Source organism: Aulostomus chinensis, chromosome 2 (assembly GCF_037954235.1).
Source record: "Aulostomus chinensis isolate RoL2024-O1b breed Wild chromosome 2, RoL_Achi_v1.0, whole genome shotgun sequence".
Lineage (NCBI taxonomy): Eukaryota > Metazoa > Chordata > Actinopteri > Syngnathiformes > Aulostomidae > Aulostomus > Aulostomus chinensis.
Window position 1 is genome coordinate 30,571,645 of NC_141321.1, and position 20,971 is coordinate 30,592,615.

At 43.0% G+C, this 20,971-nt stretch overlaps 2 protein-coding genes across 2 annotated transcripts; both read right to left on the minus strand.

Moving 5' to 3' along the window:
• Positions 1–6,565, minus strand: tm2d3 (TM2 domain containing 3). Its single transcript, XM_086195653.1, has 6 exons — positions 6,383–6,565; positions 5,095–5,196; positions 4,193–4,353; positions 2,932–3,106; positions 1,289–1,364; positions 1–1,202 (listed from the first exon to the last, which is right to left on the minus strand). The coding sequence occupies exons 1-6, from the start codon at positions 6,486–6,488 to the stop codon at positions 1,037–1,039; spliced, it is 786 nt and encodes a 261-aa protein (XP_086051779.1). The 5' UTR covers positions 6,489–6,565; the 3' UTR covers positions 1–1,036.
• A 610-nt stretch (positions 6,566–7,175) lies between these two features.
• On the minus strand, positions 7,176–20,777 carry tars3 (threonyl-tRNA synthetase 3). The gene is made up of 19 exons (XM_086189621.1): positions 20,416–20,777; positions 20,113–20,190; positions 19,077–19,264; positions 18,791–18,914; positions 18,510–18,634; positions 18,099–18,216; positions 17,916–17,980; positions 17,750–17,828; positions 17,412–17,558; positions 15,024–15,122; positions 13,420–13,586; positions 13,138–13,300; positions 12,856–12,993; positions 11,881–11,958; positions 11,697–11,797; positions 10,905–11,009; positions 10,308–10,380; positions 8,919–9,033; positions 7,176–8,127 (listed from the first exon to the last, which is right to left on the minus strand). The coding sequence occupies exons 1-19, from the start codon at positions 20,740–20,742 to the stop codon at positions 7,979–7,981; spliced, it is 2,439 nt and encodes an 812-aa protein (XP_086045747.1). The 5' UTR covers positions 20,743–20,777; the 3' UTR covers positions 7,176–7,978.
• Positions 20,778–20,971: the final 194 nt, after the last annotated feature.

A 20,971-nucleotide genomic window follows, 5' to 3' on the forward strand; every position in this document is an offset into this window, starting at 1 on the left:
TTTTATAATTTTATTTACATAACTTAAAAATGGTCATTTACAGTGTCCAAACAAAAACAAGATTACCTGGCATCAAAGACAGAATACACATTTACAAGAAGTGACAGGTGAACCCGTTTTCGTCAGAGTCACAAGAGAAGCTCCTACACGGAGAATCATTTGTTACAGTGTGAAATATGAATTTGGGGAAAAATACCGTTTGAATGCACCGGATATTTCTGTTTTCTTCAACAGCACAAACCACATGCGATAAAAGTTTGCTATTGCCACATATTTCTGTCACAATAAGTACAAAGATACGTTTTTACACTCTGTTGTCTCTGTGTCCTAGCAAGTATGATTCCAGTCTCCGTTTGACCTAAAAGTTGCTCTTGTGTCTATTATAAAAACATCAAACTCAAATGTTTCATCATTTGACATAATGCTTCTGAGGGCCAGGGTATATCAGATATTCTTACAGTTGTGGCCTGCACTGCTGAAAGTGTGAAAAACATGCAAAATAAATATTGTGTTCATGACTGTTCACTGTTAAAACATATTCCCTATGACGTATAAATGCTTTCTGATCGTCGATAGCGTCGGGTGTTCCCATAAACACTCTACAGCTGTGGTTGATGGATTCACCCCCAGTAGAAGAGGAGAGACACATGCGCTAAGGTGAAAGGAAGTCTGTGAAAGCGCAGCTCCACAGGTAACCAAACCCGTCAATACATCAACTAAGCAGAGCTCAACCATCAGTTGAGCCAAACCAAGCAGATCGCTGTAATTACCGGTCCCTCATTCCCCTGCACAGCTCCGTCTGCAGAATCTCAACAGGAGACGGCTGCAGAGTGATTGGGATTGATCTGATGGTTGTGTGGGTAGAGTCATCCTTGGTGTGATGAGGAAAACACTTCCTGCCTGTTAGCAGATGGGAAGGGGATGTGTTGCACAGCAAGCTTGGGCGGGCTAACGTGCTAGGAACACAGCATCGCAGATCTTCCATCTTCCAGAGCGAGGCAGCACAAACCGTCCAGACGTGCCTCCAAAGCCGGTTTTAGATGTACAGAGAACCGTCAGCCGGACCAACATAGCCAACGCCTATCAGAAGAACATCAATCAAAGTCCAAATGCCCAGGCCTCCAAAGCTGAACAGCTTGCCCAGGCCTTCTCTCCACTGGCCCAGATAAAACCGGTCTGCCCCAAAACCACCAAGTGTGATGCTGCAGGAAAAGATGAGACAAAGTTAGGTGGAATGAGACGAGTCCGGATTCAGCCTCACTCAGCTGGTGGTAGCTGCCAGTTTTACCTGAGCGCTAATGCTGTCGACCATTTGTACCCTCCAGTCCAGTTGCAGAATAAACGTTTCTGAAAACGTCTTTTACCTGCAGCAGGAAAAAGACAGTCAGTGAGCACCGAGCAGCTGCCCACAAGTTTCTGGAAGTTTCCCAAGCATAACTGAATAATTATGTATTAGTAATGCAAAGCTCTTTGTTTACTGATACATCCTGGAGTGTCGGCCTGATTTATTTCTTCCTGCCCCCCCCCCCCCCTCGCCCATCACTGCATCAACACAACCCCCCCCCCCCCCCTTACTTCCCTTCTGTCTGTGGATTCCTTTGATAGATGGAAAATTAAATTAGGCCTGAAACATTTCTTTACAACCACAAAAAGTAAACTGGCTGAGAAACGGAACTAATAGTCACATGCTGTGTTTGTGCATTTATGATCTCATTAGCCCTGTTTATGAGGAGAGGTAACGCAGCACAGGGTGAGCACAGGAAGATTTCTCTCGAATGCCACTTGTCTCTCTTTGCAAATCAGTGGCATCTAAGTTATTCAGTCATCACAGCTAACATGTGTTTTAATCGTCACCTAAATCCTGCCTCAGTGAGGCTGATCAGCCTGCAACCCAACACAGTGAATCATTTTGCAGATTTTTACCCTCTCCCATTTCCTATGAAAGCACTTTGAATGAAGGTGCTGTGAATCAGATGCCACCTGCTGCTTCTCAACCTCGTAAATTATTTTTTTCTTCTTTGTTGACTGGACTGGAAATGGACATGTGAAAAGAGACTGGGCCAGTATTTTTCCAAACAAGCTACACAGCGCCTATGCTAACGCAGGGAGGCTGTGAGGACATCTTTAATGGAAATAATTGAAAGAATGTTACTGTTGCTAGCCCACTTGCTCACGTCGGGTCCAATTAGGAATCGGTGCAGTATAAGCAGCAGTGCACCTGCACGGCACCTCTCTCCCACTCTGTCTTTTACAATCAGAAGCAAACTGAACAGAAAAAAGGACTTTATGACAGGCGTTGTGAGAAACTTGAATAGGAGAAAATAACAGTGACCGAAAACATGCTGAGGCTGGAGGTTCCCACACACGCTCCAGCAGACACAAATTAAGTTCTGGTTTTAATGTGCAAAAAAAAACATTTAAAACATTATCCAACGGTACCATTTCCTGAGATTTATTCACAGAGCTGTTGAGAGCACCTTCCCTGAGGATTGGAGACTGGCCTTGTTTGAGAATGACCCAAAGACTTGACTCACACTCAGGGGACCTGTACCATGCCCAAGCACATCTGTCTCTAAAAGTTTATTTTACAGGTTGGAGCGCCTCACACCACGCCAGAGCTGGCGACTCAGTGGGCAGCGCCGGGCTTCAGCATGATACACCTAAAAAATAAACGGGGCCAAAAGTTGGCAAATCACCGCATTCACCCGGGGTTTTGGGTTCCCATCAATACCGACTGGAGCACAGCCGATAAATACCTGTGTCTGCTGCAGGGTCATCTGACTGTTAAGCTGTTCCAGCTGCAGACAAAAGCCAGGGGTATGTGCTTTTATGGCCAGTAGGAGCCTGGCATAAGCTGCACCTGACTGACACAAAGTTACACCACTGATGGAAAGACACAGAGCAGGCTTTCAACCAAATCTTGTGTCTTACCTAAACAATGCACATGATCCAACACATCACAAGTGGCATTGTAGCGCTTGCGTGGGCAGGACACTGTCATACAGTTGGTGGAGTTGGAGCAGCGGTACTGGGAAGGATCCAGCTGCCAGCAGAACTGACAGGTGATGGAGAGGGAAAAGTTGGTTTGCTGCAGTCCCGACTCTCCCTGCAAAAACAAACATCACGTCACCACCACAAACCAGACCAGAACGAGTCACGGTCAGTCACTGGTGCCCTCTGGATTACTTTCCAGGTGCCACTGACCAAGAGTGAGCCATGAAAATCAGAGAAAGAAGCTCTCTAAAATTGTATTTATACAATTAATTATTAATAAGAATGATACAAAATAATGAAAAACATCAGCATAGGCTTGAATCTCTCCACAGCAATTACAAAAACTTTTAAATCTAGACATGAGCAGTGTGCCCTCACTACCAGGGGTATCTGCCGAGTGCTGCAGGGGTTGATGCTGCAGCAGTGCCTGTCCCGGAAAACCACAGTCAACATTCAGACAACCACAACCTAACGTCGCAGTGCAGTGACAAATCATGTAAACCAGAGGTAAAGTGAATGACGAAGCACTTTACCATGGATAGCAACTCGCAGCGTAGCATTCTGCTGTTTACAGAGCAACTGAAAAGATGGAGGCGAGAAGGATTGCAGTTGTACAACCCTGGGATTACAAAGATGCGATTGATTTAGGACTTTGTAAAGGTCAATAATCCAGTATGTCTGTGAACATAACCAAATGAAAAACAGGGATCCAGATTAGACAAAAATTGAAAACGTGTGTTGAGCTCAATAGAATTCGGTGAAGTGGTTCTTGAGTTACAGAGAGGCAAAATCCTTGTATCTGCGGGAATGTATCCATCTCAAATGAGGCGGCCAGACCATTGATAATCAGGCTAAAAGCAAAGCTATCAATAATCAGTCAATGGCTGCCACAAAAAGTTCAGTTCAAACAGTTCTTGAGTGACCAGGTCCGGGTTGTGTGGACACAATGGGGAATGATGAGCAGAAGTTCAGCAGACGCATTTTCTTATTACCTCTCATATTAACACCGTTTTGTCTTGGTGGCTTTTATGAAGTAACATTTAGATGACTCAGAGCGATTGCTGACTCAAACGCTACGAGCCCAGCGTGCTTCCTCTTTCTCATCAGCTAAAAAAAAAAATCATCAATGAGCTCATTCCACAGAACTCACACACATTTCATGCAACTCAGATTTAACATAAGAAAACCTGCTACTCACTATACAGTGAACCCCTTTTCTGGGTTTACAGGTGAAGGAGGCTGATTTTCCATAAGTGCAGTTGTGTTGGTAATTACAGTGAATGCAATCAGCTGGCAAGCGGCTGCACAACCCGCCACTGGGACACTTGGAAGTATAGCTTTCTTCCTCTGCAGGAGACGCTGAAAAACAACAAAGTTACAAGAGTTCTCCCATTATTAGCTAGAATTATCACAGTGATGGAACAAAAATAGTTTACCACGGGATTTATATATGGGTTCATTAATGGGGGAAACAACAGTGTACCTGTTGGGAAAAGCAGGCTTGTGACTGAAAGCCCTTTGAATCTCTGGTCAAATTGGGAAAACAAAATTGTCTGAAGTAAACGACTAACAACCTTCTCTCAACAAAAAGGTAATCCAAGAGTCCTCCAGGAAGACTGTTTTCCTCTTTATTGCTCTATTATGGTTGCAAAAGAAATGTGTTTTGCTCTGCTGAAAAGAACTTCACTCAGTGGAAAGCTGGAAAAAAGATGAGTAATGTTCCTCTTTTTGTGATTGGAGAATTTTTGTCAAACCCAAAAATACAAATGCAGAAAATGCTAACCGATACTTTCTTTGTTTGATTTCTGTTGCTGTGACAGAGATTAAGAGGAGCTTTTAGAAAGACAACTGCAGTATACAGTGCCAGTGTTCAAGTATTATGGATATGGGCAGATCTGCAGTTGCTCCCCAGATGTGGGTATATCAGATGAGAATATACTTGTGTAGGAAAACACTGAGAAAGTGACGAGGTCACAGCATTTCTGTGATATACCAGCAGTGACCAAGTTCTCTGCATTTCCCTGCACCACCATTTTTCCCAGCACATGTATCCAGATATCATGCACTAGGGCTACAGGTCGATGGTGAACCGGCGTGTACCTGAGGCTGCAGCAGGGACCACTGGGCTGGTGATGACAGGGCCATGAGGGGCATCTCTGGTGTAGGGAGGCTCCTGGCCGATGTGAGGAGAGCTCAGGTACCCTACCAAGCAAACACGCCACACAGAGAACAAAAGGCCTGATTACAACTCAGAAACCAACAAAAACCTATCAGTATCAGCGTTCACCTGAACAACATTGGCCATCAAACAACACCAAAATATTACGGAAAAAAAAACAACATGTGGAAATACAATGACATATTATTATTATCGTGCACACCTATCATTTAGCAAGCTTGTATGCACAGGTTTGTGCTCCTGTTTAAGTTAAATATTGGTTTGTTGTTGTTTGAAGCAACTGTAATGTATTCTACGGGTTAATTTTATAAGAAACGGAAAGCAATATTCAGCCCAGGCTCTTCAATAAAGACGCTTTGCGACATAGAGCTAGTTATATAAATGAATGCTGCTTTCAGGTGAATACTCACCCTGTATCAACCATTATCAATGCCCATACCAGGACTGAAAAGGTCAGACCCCTGCACCCCTACATCTATCACAGGAGCCTACAGTTATGAATTAAAAATGACACACGTAATCCCTGAATCACCAATTTTCTGCACCGAGATGCTAACTGCTTACAGGGAATTGTCCTCTGTTAGGGTCTGACACACGAAGCAATTATCAGTGTCTTTACACTTATTCAGTAATTTCACAATCACACATATTTCCAATGAAATAACTTTTACAAAACAGCCAGAGACGCAACATACCTGTGGCTGACTCGCTGCAGCTAACATTCTAGGCTAGCACCCTCGATACACCTCTTTATTTATAAAAAAGAGGGGCAGTAAGAGAGACGACTATATACATATATATCTGAAACCTGCAGAAATGTCTGCACACCATGGACTAATTCTACAGTAAAAGAAATAATCACATTAGATATGTCTGGTTATTTCATGAAGGTAAGGGTAGAATTTCTTGTATGCCCCCATCTCGCGATGCTAGAGAAAGTGAAATAAACCCATGGATCTCGCCCCAGAAATCATAATTTACCCCCAATCCATCAGCAGTGCTGACAGAAAAAAACATGTCCACATAAGCTACGGAAGCTTGTTGTTTACGACAAACAGCAACCAAATCAGTGCTTCTCTTACCGATTGGTTAGCTGTTAAATGTTAGCCAGCTAGCTAACGCTAACTCGTAGAGAGGAAGCTAACGGTGGTACGACAACGACGGAATTCCCTCAAAGCCGACCGTACGTGAGCAGGTCCATGAGCTTACCGTTTACACACTGCAAGAAAAGGTCCAAAAGTAATACGGTTATGATTCCGTAGGTTTTGAGTGACCGTCCTCGGTCTGGTCTCCATATCTGACAGATAGTAGCCATTGTTGCTGCAGAGCAACCCGGAGATGCGTTCAGGTCTGTCGGAAAAAACCGGACTATTTGATATCCCTCGGTCCACCGATGACAGCAACTTCTTGAGGATGCATCGTCATTTTAATGCAGGGAAGCTATCATGGTACAACTACTCTTATGACGTGTATTGTTTATCACATAACGCTAAATTTTCACACACGTTTTAGATTCGGTTTAAAAAAAAACTAGTAAAACAGATATTTGAGTAAGGGACGCCCAGTAAACCTGATTGAAAACCACTTCGATGAATGTTAAAGGTAATTGTGTTATAGTGTTTATTTTATTAGTAAAAAAAAAAGTTTTCCATATTTGATTTTGTTGTATAACAATAACATGATCTGTCATACATCTTTATAAATATGTGCATACAACCTTGATTGAAACGTTGTGTCAATCAAGTGTGAGTTACACCGAAAAAAAAGAAATTGAATTAGTTTCTCAGAAATGTACTTATAAGAAACTTCCGATATCTTTCCAACGTCATGAATGCAGCAGGCGAGCAGCAGTCGAACTTCCTGGTCCTCGTTTCAACACGCCCACTGCGCCCCACCTCCAGATTTGTAATTGTTCCATAGTAAACCATTTATTTATGGTGTGATTGAGCTCAACTTCATCTATTCTCAAATGTCACGTATCATATTTGTGTTTCTGAAGGTTCTGAACTGTTAATCCAGGCAACAACAGGACTGTTTCTTCAAAAGAAAAACCAGAGAGAGGAACTGGCAGAGATCTGTTGTAGACCACCTACAAATTGGGAGTGGACGAGACTCTCCAGTGGAAGACATTACCACCACCAGCAGAGGTTAGATTCACATTCACCATGTAACGAACCTACAGAAGGAAGCAAGCAGCAGTTTTGCATTGCATTGTTGCTTTAGTTAGCTATGTGAAACATGACTACAGATGCCTAGAATAGCCATAGGGAGAGAAACAAATGTGTGTATACAAAGAGTAATGAAAGTGTTTTGAGGACAAGAAATAATTTTCCTCCACAGTTGAGCTGTTTTGTGGCCACAACAAACACAAAAAACCCACAAAAAAGCATAGCCACAACTAAATAAAGCGCTATGCATAATGACACTGATGAGGCCTATTAAAAAGAACATACACATCAAACTTCTCGCTACCGAATTGACAAAACAACTCTCACATTCAGCACTTTTATTTTTATTTCCAGACATACGCTGTTGCCCACAGAGACAAGATGTGTAGGCAACCGTTACATTTTTTTCCTTCAGTTATCAACTCACATTTTCCCATTTGAGACCAAAACCACATACAAGTGTTTCCCTTTAACTGCCAGAGAGCTCAGTCGTTACCCTTCTCTCTCTGATACGTGTAGCGCACTTCCTCAGTACCACCTTTACGTGTGACATCATTTGCCACTTTACTGCTCGTCTGACTGCAGTTCTAAGAGACAAACGAGTCCTTCAGATAGCCCGGCTCATCCCTCGGCATGATCAGAACTCCTCCTCTGCGTTCCGACAGCGGGACTGCTTGAGCAGGGTCAGGCGAGCCAGCACCTCGGCCACCGACAGCTCACCGTGGACTTTGTTGTCCCTCGTGCGCACGTTGACGCTGTTCGTCATCTTCTCCTTCTCTCCGACCACTGCCAAGACACAAGAAGACACAACAGCTCGACGCAGGCCAAGTCACACCAAACACACAGCTACCCTAACACATTTCCTGCCTTGTGCCACTGAATTACTCAATTGTGTGACCTCAGCCAGCTTGGAGCTGCATGTGCTTTGCATACAACCAATTAGGGATGGTTCATTTTGAATAACAAAAAGGGTCTAATGGAGAGCTACTTTAACTAGGAATTACATTCAGTGCTCCCTTTACATTTCTGATGATAATTTCTGTTGCTTCCCCTCTTTTTACATGTTTTAATCCTTTTTTTTTTTTTTTCAATCTACAGGTTAAAGCCGAGATGGATCAGAAAAACCTGCAAACTAAATGACTCGAAACCAGACGGTACAACGAAAATGGCAGCTAATCATTATCACAAGAGGCATAACAATAACATTAAAAAGACGCTAAATCACTTGGATGACTCTTTTATTCATAACATTTAAGCTGGCTGACGATTCGTTTGCCAAATGTCAAGTTTCAATCTGCTATGGTGCTTTTTTTATGGCTGGAATAATTCCGGTGGAATCACATAAAAGGAGAACACTTGAAAATGAGGAGTGCAGAGCAGCAATCAGCAAGCAGCACAAGAGACAATCAGCATAACAAAGAGGGGAAAACATTGACCCTGAATGTTTTTTTTTTTTTTCTCCCAGCAAATTAAATGTACTTTTGAACTGACACAGACAACCACAGTCAAAGAAAAGCACTGGAAATGCTCTTGAATCAGTCGGTGCTTCTACCGTGTAGGAGTGGACATTTTCTTACCGAGAATGAAGTTGTATTGGGCCAACTGAGCGTTGCGGATTTTTTTGTTCAGGAGGCAGCTGGAGTCCAGGTCAGCATCCGCCATGATACCGGCTTTTGTGAACTGCTCACAAACCTGACAGGCAGAAATACTCATTCATATTTGGTTCAAGAGCATTCGGCTATGATCAGTGCCACAGTCCGTTACTATCTGCAGTCCTGCGATTGCAGTGAAGTAACAATTCCAGTATTATTAAAGCTCGACTGTCACATTCAAAATCATTTATACGAACAATTACAGGAGTCCGCTTTTAATAATGACCAAGAATGCAAGCGTGTGCTTTCAAACTCTGTCCAACCAAAGTATGTTTACATGATGTCAGTAAAACTAGAACCAACCCCCCCCCCTCCCAAAAAGAAGGTATTTTTAAAAACATGAAAGCTTGTTAGTGTAACTGAAATTGTACTTTTCAAAGTCAAACTGACACACCCAGATAATGCGGTTGGGAACTGATTTACTCTGGCATGTAAACACTTCAGTCGGCCCTAATTGGCCTGGTGTTCTTCACATGCTCTGTAGGTTCCACTAACCCTGAAGTCCAACAGCAAACACTCAACATCATGGTAATTTATTATATTGTATTATAGTTGTATTGCAGTTTATTATAGTGTCTGCTATTTATTTATTGCTCTTGTACTTTTTCTGCCGCTACTTCTCGGTTTCTGCGACTGTAACAGCACCAATTTCCCCACTGAGGGACGAATAAAGGTTTATCTTATCTTAAGCAAAACTACAAGTATTTCTAGATGGGCCAAGGGACAAACTTGATGCTGCCCGTTTTCCCTTAATGGTAAATTGAAGTCCACAACTTTGGACACCGACTGGAAACTTTGGTAAGTGGCTGCAGAAAGTCTGACTGAAGCAGGTGTAAGAGGACAATCACCACTAAGAGCTCCAGGGGCAGACATGCTTCCGTGAATGAATCAATTCTTCCCTGTTCTTTTAGACTCAACATTAGTCTGTGAAAGCATCGCGAAGTGCAGCGCATCATTCTGTTGCCATGACTTGGAAAAGTGCTGACACAAACCATGGCTTATTTTCTTTATCTTTTAGCAAAGCCTTTCTACTCCCCTCTCCCCTGGACAGCCTTCACTGCTGTCTACCTCCAGCGAGACATCTTTGCATATCAAACAATCAGTCTGTCAGTTGCCTGTTAGCACTGATGCAGACAGTTGCTCCATATCTGCAGCCATTTAAAAGGTTCCATTCTCAATCACTATTAGATCGTCAAAAAGGTTTTGGCCTCTTGATTGATTCCACCCAAAAACACTGGGAAATACAGCCCTGATCTGAAACTACTGGAATCATCCTTTAGACATTTTTCCGATGAATAAACCTTGTGGACTCACTGTCTTGGCGTATTCCTCACAGGACGGATTGACGGGCACCAGCATCACCTGACATGGGGACAGCCAGAGAGGCCTGGTGGAAGACAGACAGGCTAATGAAACACCGCACTAATTCTAATTCTTCACAAATATTTTTTTCTTTATTCAATATCAAAGGTGTGTTTGAAATGTCCTGCATGAGGTCATTTTCTTCCTGCGCAGCCATAATGTTACAAAGATTAGGGGCATTCTTTTATTTTACTTCTTTATGGATTCATAAAGTAACCTCATTCCTGAAAGCAACAAAATAAAGTGGAATTTAAAAATAACAGCATTTGTGGATATAATATTTTGTTAAAACCATAATATTAGTAGTATTCCAGATCTTTATCTTACATTATCAAAAAATTAATATTTCATATTACAGTAGTGGACAAAAGCAGAAGTTGGGAATTGTTGGAGCCTCCTACGCTTCATATTGAGGAACACAGAAGAGGAATATTTAACTGATCCCAGAGGAGGGAAAGGGACTTTTACTTTAGCCTTTAAGATTGAATTTGCATCCAAAAAAAAAAATTTCCTAATTGACAATCAGATATATAAAAGGAAGCATCTCACCATTTCCCTGCATAGTTTTCTGTAAGAATAGCGATCATCCTCTCCACTGAACCCAAGATGGCCCGATGGATGATGACTGGCCGGGCTTTGTCATCCCCGTCCTTCCTGTATCACATCACATCAGGAAGAATATCAAATTATCCAGCAAAATGTATTAAGATGTATTCATGTAACGTCGGTTGAGAAGGTCATGTGACCACTGTCATTTGTTTGGCTGTCAGTTAAAACTGTTACGTGGAGGGCTGTAGTACGGGCCAAAGAACCAATGAAGTTTTGGGGCCGATCTGTTTCACAATGTGGAAATGGCTTTTTGACTGAGTTGAGCCAGCAACTGTAGCACCCTCTACTCATTGGTGGAGCTATGAGCTCTCTACAGGGCTTTCTATTTGGCTACTGCGCGGTTCCTGCAACATTAGCTTCACTTTGTTGCACTTACTGACTCTACACCTGACCGTCTAAAACTAGATTATTAATATCTGCTTCTAATCTACCCCATTTTTTTCACAAAGATTTTCTCTCCATTTTCAGTGCCGGCGGACAAACTGTTAGTAACTGCTGTTTATTGCTGTATGGGATGTGCATTGTTTCCCCCTGACGAAACTCCTGTGATGATGAATTAAACCTTTGTTTAATTAAAATATGCATGCATCTCTTCACCTCCTATAACACGCGTCGCCATGGAGCACAGCGTGCAAGCTGAGATCTTATTCAGGAGGGGATTAGCATGTAATCCTTGGTGCAGTAAAACACAAAGACTCAGCGGCGTGTTCATGTTTTGATTAGGTGACTCACCCCACAAAGGTCAGGTTGAAGCGGATCGGCAGCTGGAAGTCCAGCTGAATGGTTGCACATTGATGGTAGCGTCCAATTGCATCTTTGATCTTAATGTCTATCTGCAAGAGCGCAGGACACAGGATTAATTCTGAGGTTTTTAAAGTACTCTGTTTTTGCCAGGAAATATCAGAAAAGTACTGACCTTGGGTCCATAAAAAGCTCCATCGCCAGGGTTGAGTTTCCATGGCTCCCCGAACTCATTCAGGCTGTTCTCCAATTGCTGCCAAACAAACGGCAAAGGCTAATATAATCGAAATCTAAACGTCAAAGCTATTCCTGTGACGAAGGCCAATCAGAGGGAGAGCGAGGCACACACTTTGAAGCGTCCATTTCGGCCCTGCCTAGAGCACATCTACATTTATAAGTCATGTTTTATGCAATAGGAAATTCACACTGACTCACAGGTCTGATACTATAAATGGGGAACCGACTCTTCCACAAAGTATCAACAAAATTTTTATTTTCTAACTGTTAAGTCACAGCGCTTTTAGAGTGCTGGAGGAATGAGTCACAAAACCTGGATATAAGTTAGCAAAGCCAATGTCTGTCTGCGCCATCTCCAAATCAACGGCATTTTTGAATGGCTCTCATTTTAAATCCCTGAGATAAAGTTTGTGGTTAAGACTAGCTTCATATATTTTAAAAGTATAAAATAACTCAGTGTACACCCAAGCTTGTGAATTTCAAAGCTTTTCATGCGCCTTTAGAATGGCAGTTGCTAATAAGTGGCTCGCTGAGACTGCAGAGGTTGTCACGGACATGAAACCTCATCACGACAAAGATAGTTGTTGAGAAAGTGAAGTCATGTCGTCTGGTTTGTTGCTTTGTACTTCTTGTGATCGTATTTGTGCTTCAGAAATCATGACAGTTGTTTTTCATTTGTGAAGATTATCTTGTCAAGAGATCTCTTTCTGCAAAAGTCAAATAAAATTCCATTGGCTTTTGACTCAGAGACATCATGGTGATGCTAACCTCCACTTCGGCCTACAAAAACACATCATCCATGCAACAATCTGTACTGTGGCATCAAGACAGAGTTTCATAATTGGAAGACAACCGGATCCTGGGCTGTGAGTAACGTGGATTAATATTCCACCTGACGCCAGGTACACTTTACCTTTTCAGCTTGGTTCCACACAGCGATGTCACCCAGGTATTTCTCTGGACGAGTAGAAAGGTGCAGCTGGAAGGAGAAACCAAACACGTCGTAAACACAGCGTAGGAAGTCCAGGCAGCCCTTCATCTCTGTCTCGATCTGGAGAGAGAAAGAAAACAGAAAATATTCAACAACATGAAGGTAGAGACTCACAATAGCAACGTACTTGTTTTAGAACAAAACAGGCCCATGTTATAGGCATGGTAACTCTAGAAAGATGCTTAAAGTCACACATGTCATCACCTGATCCATCGTGCAGAAGATGTGAGCATCATCTTGCTGGAATCGCCGCACTCTGGTCAGCCCAGTTAGTGTTCCTGACAGCTCATTCCTGTGGAGGACCCCAAAATCTGCCAGCCTCACAGGAAGTTCCCTCCACGAGCGCGGCCTGTGGCTGAACATCAAACTAGGGGATGGCGAGAGGGAAGGGAATCAAATGACTGTGAAATGTGTGTTTGTATCATTTGATTGACTGCATGTAGGGTAAAGATCAAATATTTCCCTCTGTCAGTACTATGCATTTACCAGTGCCCGGGGCAGTTCATGGGCTTGAGTGCAAAGATGTCATCCTCCACAGGGAAGGAGAACATGTTTTCGCTGTAGTGTTGCCAGTGGGCAGATGTCTCCCACAGTTTGCTGTTAAAGATGTTGGGAGAGGCCACTTCTTGAAAGCCTCTTCTCCAATACTCGCCCTAAAAAAACAACTAACCCAGATCACAACCACATACACACAGCAGCACCTGCACGGCTTCCTTATCGAGAACCTGTGTGGGGTTTATTTATACATGTGTTGTCCTTATGCAAAACATTGAATGTCCAGTTGAGAATCCCAGCAGCCAACATTAGAAGAACTGGATGGATTTCAGCTGAATGTGTGGAACTGTGAATATGAAAGAGGAAGGTGTTGTAGATCCGTTATGCTCAGCTTTTTCTGTCTGAATGCAAATAAGAGGAAGAGAGAAAAAAAGAGCTAAAAAAGTACTAAGTGGCAACTGATTACTGCAAATGCCCCATTCAACAAGGAGGCCGCCTCCATCGCGGGGAACACGTCATAGGAGGAGATGCATTTTTACACAGTGATAACAGACTCGAGTGATGTGATAATGATCTTGCACCGTTTCTGTGCAGTGTATGCGAGGCCATCTTGGCTTGCTCCAGTGCGGTAGTTTGTAGTGTGAAAATCTTCCAAGTTGTGAAGACGGACACATGCCGCAAGTTCATTGAACTTGGCAGAGGAACTCAAGCTACTTTGATATTGGAAGTTTGCTCAACTTCGGAGATGTCTGCAATCTGCTTCAGACATCTGTGTGTCTGAGACATTTTAATGATCAGCTTGTGTGCTGAATTTACAGCTATGGTGTTTGACTAGAAAAAAAAAAAAAAGGAAAAGTTTGGGCCATAGTTCGGATAACAGCAGTGAGGTGCTGGTCCATGCTTTTCAGGAGCTACAAGCAGAATTAACTCGGCAAGAACTCAAGCATTTAGATCATTCAGAGCTTAACTTTAAGCTGGGGGCTGTTCCGTCGCATGAGAGGGAGGTGAAATCTGATAATATTTTGCATGAATCAGCAGAATAATTGTGCACTGTGGTGAAAATATCACTTCCTGTGTCTACTCGGCGGTGCTGAAAAACCCAGACTTAGTAAATACATATATATTTTGCTGTACATCATGTAAAGTCACCACTGTGTAATCTCGATGTAAATCACCAGGCTTACTTCCTGTAGCTCCTGTAGCTACTTGGCTGTCCTATGATTAACTTCAGTTTAGCTTGTAAATGTCATCATGTATTCCAGCGAAATGTGAGAAATTTGGACGGATCTGACCCAACCTGCAACTACAGTTTGCTCTCCTGTCGTGACAGAGTTCTTAAGGCGTTTCTGAGCAAATCTTAAATGGATCTGGTCGACCCACAAGGAGGAGGACATCAAAGTGCAAACACACACACCTCAGTTGACACTTAATTTGCTCTTCCTTGGCTCATACTACACCCCCTCCATTTGCTTGGTGAAAATCAGCCACGCGAGTTCATTTAAAAATGAATAAAAAAAACAGCACGTTCTTATTTAAAAAGCAACTGGTAAGTGAGGGTCAACAGTTACTGGGGGGCATTTCTGTGCAGCTCCTACCCTGATGAACTCTGTGAGGGTGTTGTAGATGTAAGCTCCGCGTGGCATGAAGAAGCAGCTGCCAGGGCTGAGATCATGGAAGAAGAACAGCTCCTGATCCTGAGAGAGAGAGAGAAGAAACACAAAATGATTTACGACTTTGTGAATCCTGAATCCATTTAGTCGTGATTCAACATGTGCCTTGCTCTACCTTCAGGACCCCGGGCAACGTTTGCACGCTCATGACATCCACATCATTTTAGGAGCCGTTTGTGAATTTTTGAGAAAAGTATTTAATGAATAGTCGGACAAAGGCAAGTCATCAAGCCAAGCCGAAGAGCAAAGCATTTCTTTTTATGTTTCTTTCTGCTGTAGAGGATGAGAATAAAAGGTTTTAGTGGATGGTGATAACTCACTTTTTTTTTAAAGAAAACTCTCAGGTTTTAGGAGGTTATTTATTAAGATGACAAGTTTTTCTTGCTTTTTTGGGGGGTCTAACTGTCTTCAGGCACAAGCAAGGAACTCCTCCATACACAGAAGAAATTTTCATCCAATCAGGTTTAAAAGCATCAGGGGCTGACCACACGGAGAAATCATGATTGCTCCCATTGTTAAAACTGAAATTCAAGATTAATAACCTATGGTTTCTGCCAGGAATGAAAGAGCACTTCGTTGTTTTTCCCTTCTAAGGTTTTTGAAAACCTGTTGGTTTCATGACGCAGTGTGCAGACGAAGGGGTCGGCTTGGGATCGAGCCACAGAGCACCAGCTTTAAAACGACATGCCACCTTTGCCGCCACCACCACCACCATCTTGACAATTTGCCTGTAACATACAACTGTGTTGTAATCAGTGTGGATAGAGGTGTTGCCTTCTGCATCTCCCATGCTGGGAAACCAACTGGGGTGCTCAGATGACTCACAGTTGCTCTGAATGTGCCAGTATGAGGAAACACAGCGCCCTCAGCTGGTGTACAACAATAACTGAATGCAAATCAAGGAGTTTTGTGTCCAACGCTGCAGAAAACATGGTGGTCACCTGCAGCCAGATGCACCTTAAATTATTAAAGCTGAAACCATTTAGTTTGATCGTAAATCTGTGTTTGTGTTTGGTTGCACCACCAGAACAAGCCTCACCTTGTCTACTCCCATACCAGCTGAAAAAAAGGTTGTTGCAGAACCGGATGTTTTCAATGCATGTGGCCAATCAGCACACTTCTTAACACAGTGTTTATCACTGCGTTGTCTCTGGTGCCCATTTGTCTTTGAACACGACAGAAAACAGGTAGCACTTATACTTAAGGGAGCAAAACATCATGATTAGGTGGTAATTATAGCCTTCAATCTCAGTGTATGTCAAATAATTAGAGTGACACTGAGTGGTTAGACAGTCAAACTACAACAGTACCCTTCAGAGTCCGAAAACCTTGAAGGAAATGAACATTCTTTATCATCTGGTTGCCTCATCTCAAAGTTAGTAGGAATATTTTTGAATGGGTTTTCGGTTAAATGCCTGAAATAAAGTCTTTGGACTCTGTGGAGCTTAAAACATGGTCATACTTTGTTCTACAGAATAAAATATTACGGTAAACGTTGCTGTGGTGATGCTGAAGTCTCTTGCCTATAGTGTAGTTAGTACAGAAGACTTCATTTACCCATTTTTCTCTGAAATATTAATGAAAATATCCACAGTCTAGGACTAATGTCTGGTACTGATTTGGAAGCATATGGTCACATGACATGGAAGCTATTAGGGAAAAAAGTATCTGACATTATATGAAGCCAATGTAAAAATCCCCTTTGATTTTGGCAGAGGTAACTCCTGCTGATGCTAACATCAGGGCTGGACCAGAAAAAATGCCATCCCCACTGCGCTATTATTTCCAGCTGGTACATTTTCTCCTCTTCCTCCACATAAACCTGGACAGAGGACTCTACACCAACTAAGAGCTCAGTGTAAGATTTAACCTGGAATTTAAGCCTGCGTTGGAATTATTTTAGCTGGTGCAACCTTAAAATGTGAGTCGTGCATCAACTCTGTCGTCCTGATGTAAAACTAAAAACGGTAGTGATTCACAGCTGGCGAGAGAGTTGAACTCGATCAAGACTGTGGAGGATGAGATGATGCAGGCCTGGTGGGCTGGTTTTAAGAAGTTTGGGAACTTTGGAGTTCATGTTTACATGGCTACCATGCGCTCAATCCTGTTTTGTTTCCTCTTTTCACCACATGTATCAAACCACAAACGCAGACTCCAAAAAGGAAAAACTCCATCAGAAACCTCAAAGGAGATGTGTCAGCTGTTACATTATGCAATTTTGAAACAAAAGTCACTTTGTATTGGACCTCGCTGCCCAGTTTTTGACCTCAGCCGGCTGGGTGGCCTTGAGCGTGACTCCCTCCGCTGACTCACTTTGCCGATCTTGCGATGATCTCTATTCTTGGCCTCCTCCTGAAAGCGTTCCCATTCCTTCAGCATCTTTGAGTCGGGGAAGGAAATCCCATAGATCCTCTGAAGAGTCTCCATGTCAGAACGGCCCTCCCAGTACGTAGAAGAGTTCTAGTTCCAGAGAAAAAGTCAAATAAGTTCTTTAATATAAAATAAAATGAGGGGAAAAGACCTGAGTAGAGATAAAAATACTAAAACCCCTTATTCAGTTAAAGGTAATACAATAACATTGAGAAAAAACACAAATTATTAGAGGACAACAGTGGTTTGCACACACAAAATCCAGCACGTCACTCACACACCTTATAGATCTTCATGGCCTTGATCTTGCCTGTGTGTCTGACATGAGGACCTCTGCAGAGGTCAATCAAGGGCCCGCATCTATCCGAGATTCAAGGGTTCATTAAAAGACGTCCACTTCATGCGTTTTTGCCTTTGAACCCAAAGACCTCGATGCAGCCAACTAACCTGTAGACTGTAGTTGTGGGGGTGGTCACTTTCTCATTCAGGATGCGGCACTTGAATTTGTTGTACTGGAAAGAAAACACAGATTGGATTAGATTATGATATCCGCTGACATATTTCTTTCTTATTTTAAAAATCCAGATAACTTGCTTTCAGTTTGTTTTCCAAGACGAATAAAGTTCTCACCTTGAACATCTTCAGCAGCGTCTCCTTGGTGACCTCCAGCCTCTCGAAGGGCTGCTTGTCTTTAACCACACTCTTACATAACGACTCCAGGTCTCCGAACTCAGTGCTGGACACTCCTCTAGAAAAACAGACCAGTTTTTATTCGTTAAAAGTGATCATCGTCAGAGAAGCCCTGTCAGAAAATTCCTGGGATCATGTTGGTTTCATCAATTTTTGTAAAGAGAGGACACTTTCCAACAAAGCAGAGCCATAACTCATTACACAGGCATCTATAAACGTCAGTAAAGCAACATCAGCTGACATGCAAGACTAGAGTTAATAGCTAATAATAATAACACCTGTCCTGGAAAAAAAATCCATGTGGTGTAAAGCTGTGCTGAGGGATATTCGCCAGCGAAAATACCGTCTCACTTTTGTCCATCCAGGAACATGTCGTAGTAGAAGCCGTTCTCGATGGGGGGTCCATAACATAAACACCCTCCATAAAAGCGCTCCATTGCCTCCCCTAAGATGTGAGCACTGGAGTGCCAGTACACCTACAACAACAGAGGATACTGATGTGTTCACTCTTAAGGCACACAGAAAAAAAAAAATCAAAAGCAATGTGTTGCTGTGCCTTCGACAACAAAATTTTCAATCAAAAAGAAGTTGTTTTTGATAAAATGGCCGATGGAATCATCTTGTGAACTCACAGCCTGAGCGTCGTCATTGTCAAAGCGCAGGATCTCCAGAGAGCAGTCGCGCTCAAGAGGTCTGTCCAAGTCCCAAAGCTCCCCGTTCACCCGAGAAATCACAGCATTGTCAGCCAGACCCTGGCTAAACAAACAAACAAACAAACAAACAAACAAACAAAGATGAGCAAGGTGAGTCATTATGATGAGAGCAAACACCAACAACATCAGGTAAATAGTACCTTTTCATCCCTGATGGATAATTTGGATGATTAGAATCAGAGACAACCGTGTCCAGGTGACTGACCTGATATCACAGGCCAGCTGGTAGGGGGTGGTGACCCAAGCCCTCCCCGTCACCTGACGTCCGTCTGGCAGCTCCACTGTGACGCTCTTGTTCTCTGCAGCTTTGTTAGCCAGCAGAGCATCGCTCTCCCTCCTCAGCTCCTCGTACAGGCTGAGACGCTCCGCGATGTATCCAGGCCAGGGATTCAACTACACAAGACAAAGAAAGTCAAGAAATCCCTCTCATGTTGCTTATGATTCACAAGAGCAAAAGAGGTCATTCCTCCTGACAGAAGAAAGGTAGACGACATACGGCCCGGCCATGTCTCTGTCCTCAGCTATTATTTCCATCCAAAACCGGCTGAATATTCTGTACACATACAGTATATAGAACTGTCAATCACAAGCAATATCTATCTATACCCTGAAACAATCTGTTAAATTGCTGCACCTTGTGAAAGGAAATAATATTCACACACTATGAGTGTACTACAAGATATTTCTAAATCTATACAGATCCATATTTCTTCTTGCACCTGTAAAAAAAGAAAGGTGATTATCCTGTCTGTTGCCTCTGCATAGAATTTTTGGATTATAATTCATATCCTGTTGAGGTAGGGAAAAACTGCATCAGTTTTTGCCACCACCATAAATGGATAACGTCCTGTCATTATGATATCAGATGATAAAAAGCCGCCAAGCGTCACAGGCGTCGATGGCAGCTCAAACGCTAAAGCAACCGATTTAACGTGAAAATGTCAATGATCAAAAAGTTCCCGTTGCTGATCGACTCATCAGAATCACCTCCAGTCATTACAGCGCATCCCTGTGCTGCTGACCATACAAACACCAGTGCTCATCATCTAAGGAGAAGACCGGCCAGACAGCAGCTTCAGGAGTAGCAAATGGACCGGACACCCATTGTCAGGTCAGCATAATTTCACTTATTAACAGCCCGAGTTTTGTGGAAGGCAAGAATTGTGAATTGAACAAGTTAAATGTGATACATTCCTGCTGATAGGAGAGTGAAAGGAACGGTTGCATCTTTTAACAGTCACCTCTTTCATGTCAGCGGCTCCCTTATCGGGCTTCTTTTCCTTGTTCTTGTCACCTGTTTTGGTACTTGAGGTTGACACCTGCCACACACAGACAGGGAGGACATATTTAGAGTTCATATTATTCCCCCTCTTTGTCACATTATAAACCCGGGATTAATATCAGGACTCAAGCCCGCACAGTGACCCTCATTGGGGGAGCTATTTCTGGAGATGAGGGTCACAGTTTGCCATGTGGCTCCACTGGACAGAGGCCCACTAAAACACCACCAGCAGCACAACCGCTACCCTCCTCATCCTCATTACCGTTGCCTTTTTATCAGCTCTGTTGTTTGGAAACTGCTCTTTGTGGGCGTTTTTCTCCACAGCCCTTTCATTCTTCTCCCCTGACCGCCGCTCGCCATGCTCCAGCTCCAGCTCCAGCTCCTGCTGTAGACCCCGGCGGAGGTGCAGCAGCCGGTACTTGAGCTTCTCATTTTCCGTCCTCAAGGTCTCCAGTTCCGGGGAGACCACCGCAGCCTCGGCAGCGACCAGACCCAGGCTTACTCCGTCCCGGAGACAGGAAATTTCCTTGGAAAGAAGCCGAATTTGCTCCTCTTGAGTTGTCAAGCGTGCGGCCAGGCTTTCCGCCATCTTTAAATGACCATCAAAGCCACAATGACAGCTGACTTCCGGTTGTTAAAAATAAAAGCCCCTATCGTTTTTGATATATATTTATTTAAATATGCCATTCGTATTTTATAAGATTTGATAATGTGATAGCATGTTAGTATATAGATTAATATGGGTGAAATATCTTCATGTGTGAACGCTAAATTAGTTAACAAGCATCATTATTATTATTAGCGAATTATGAGAAATA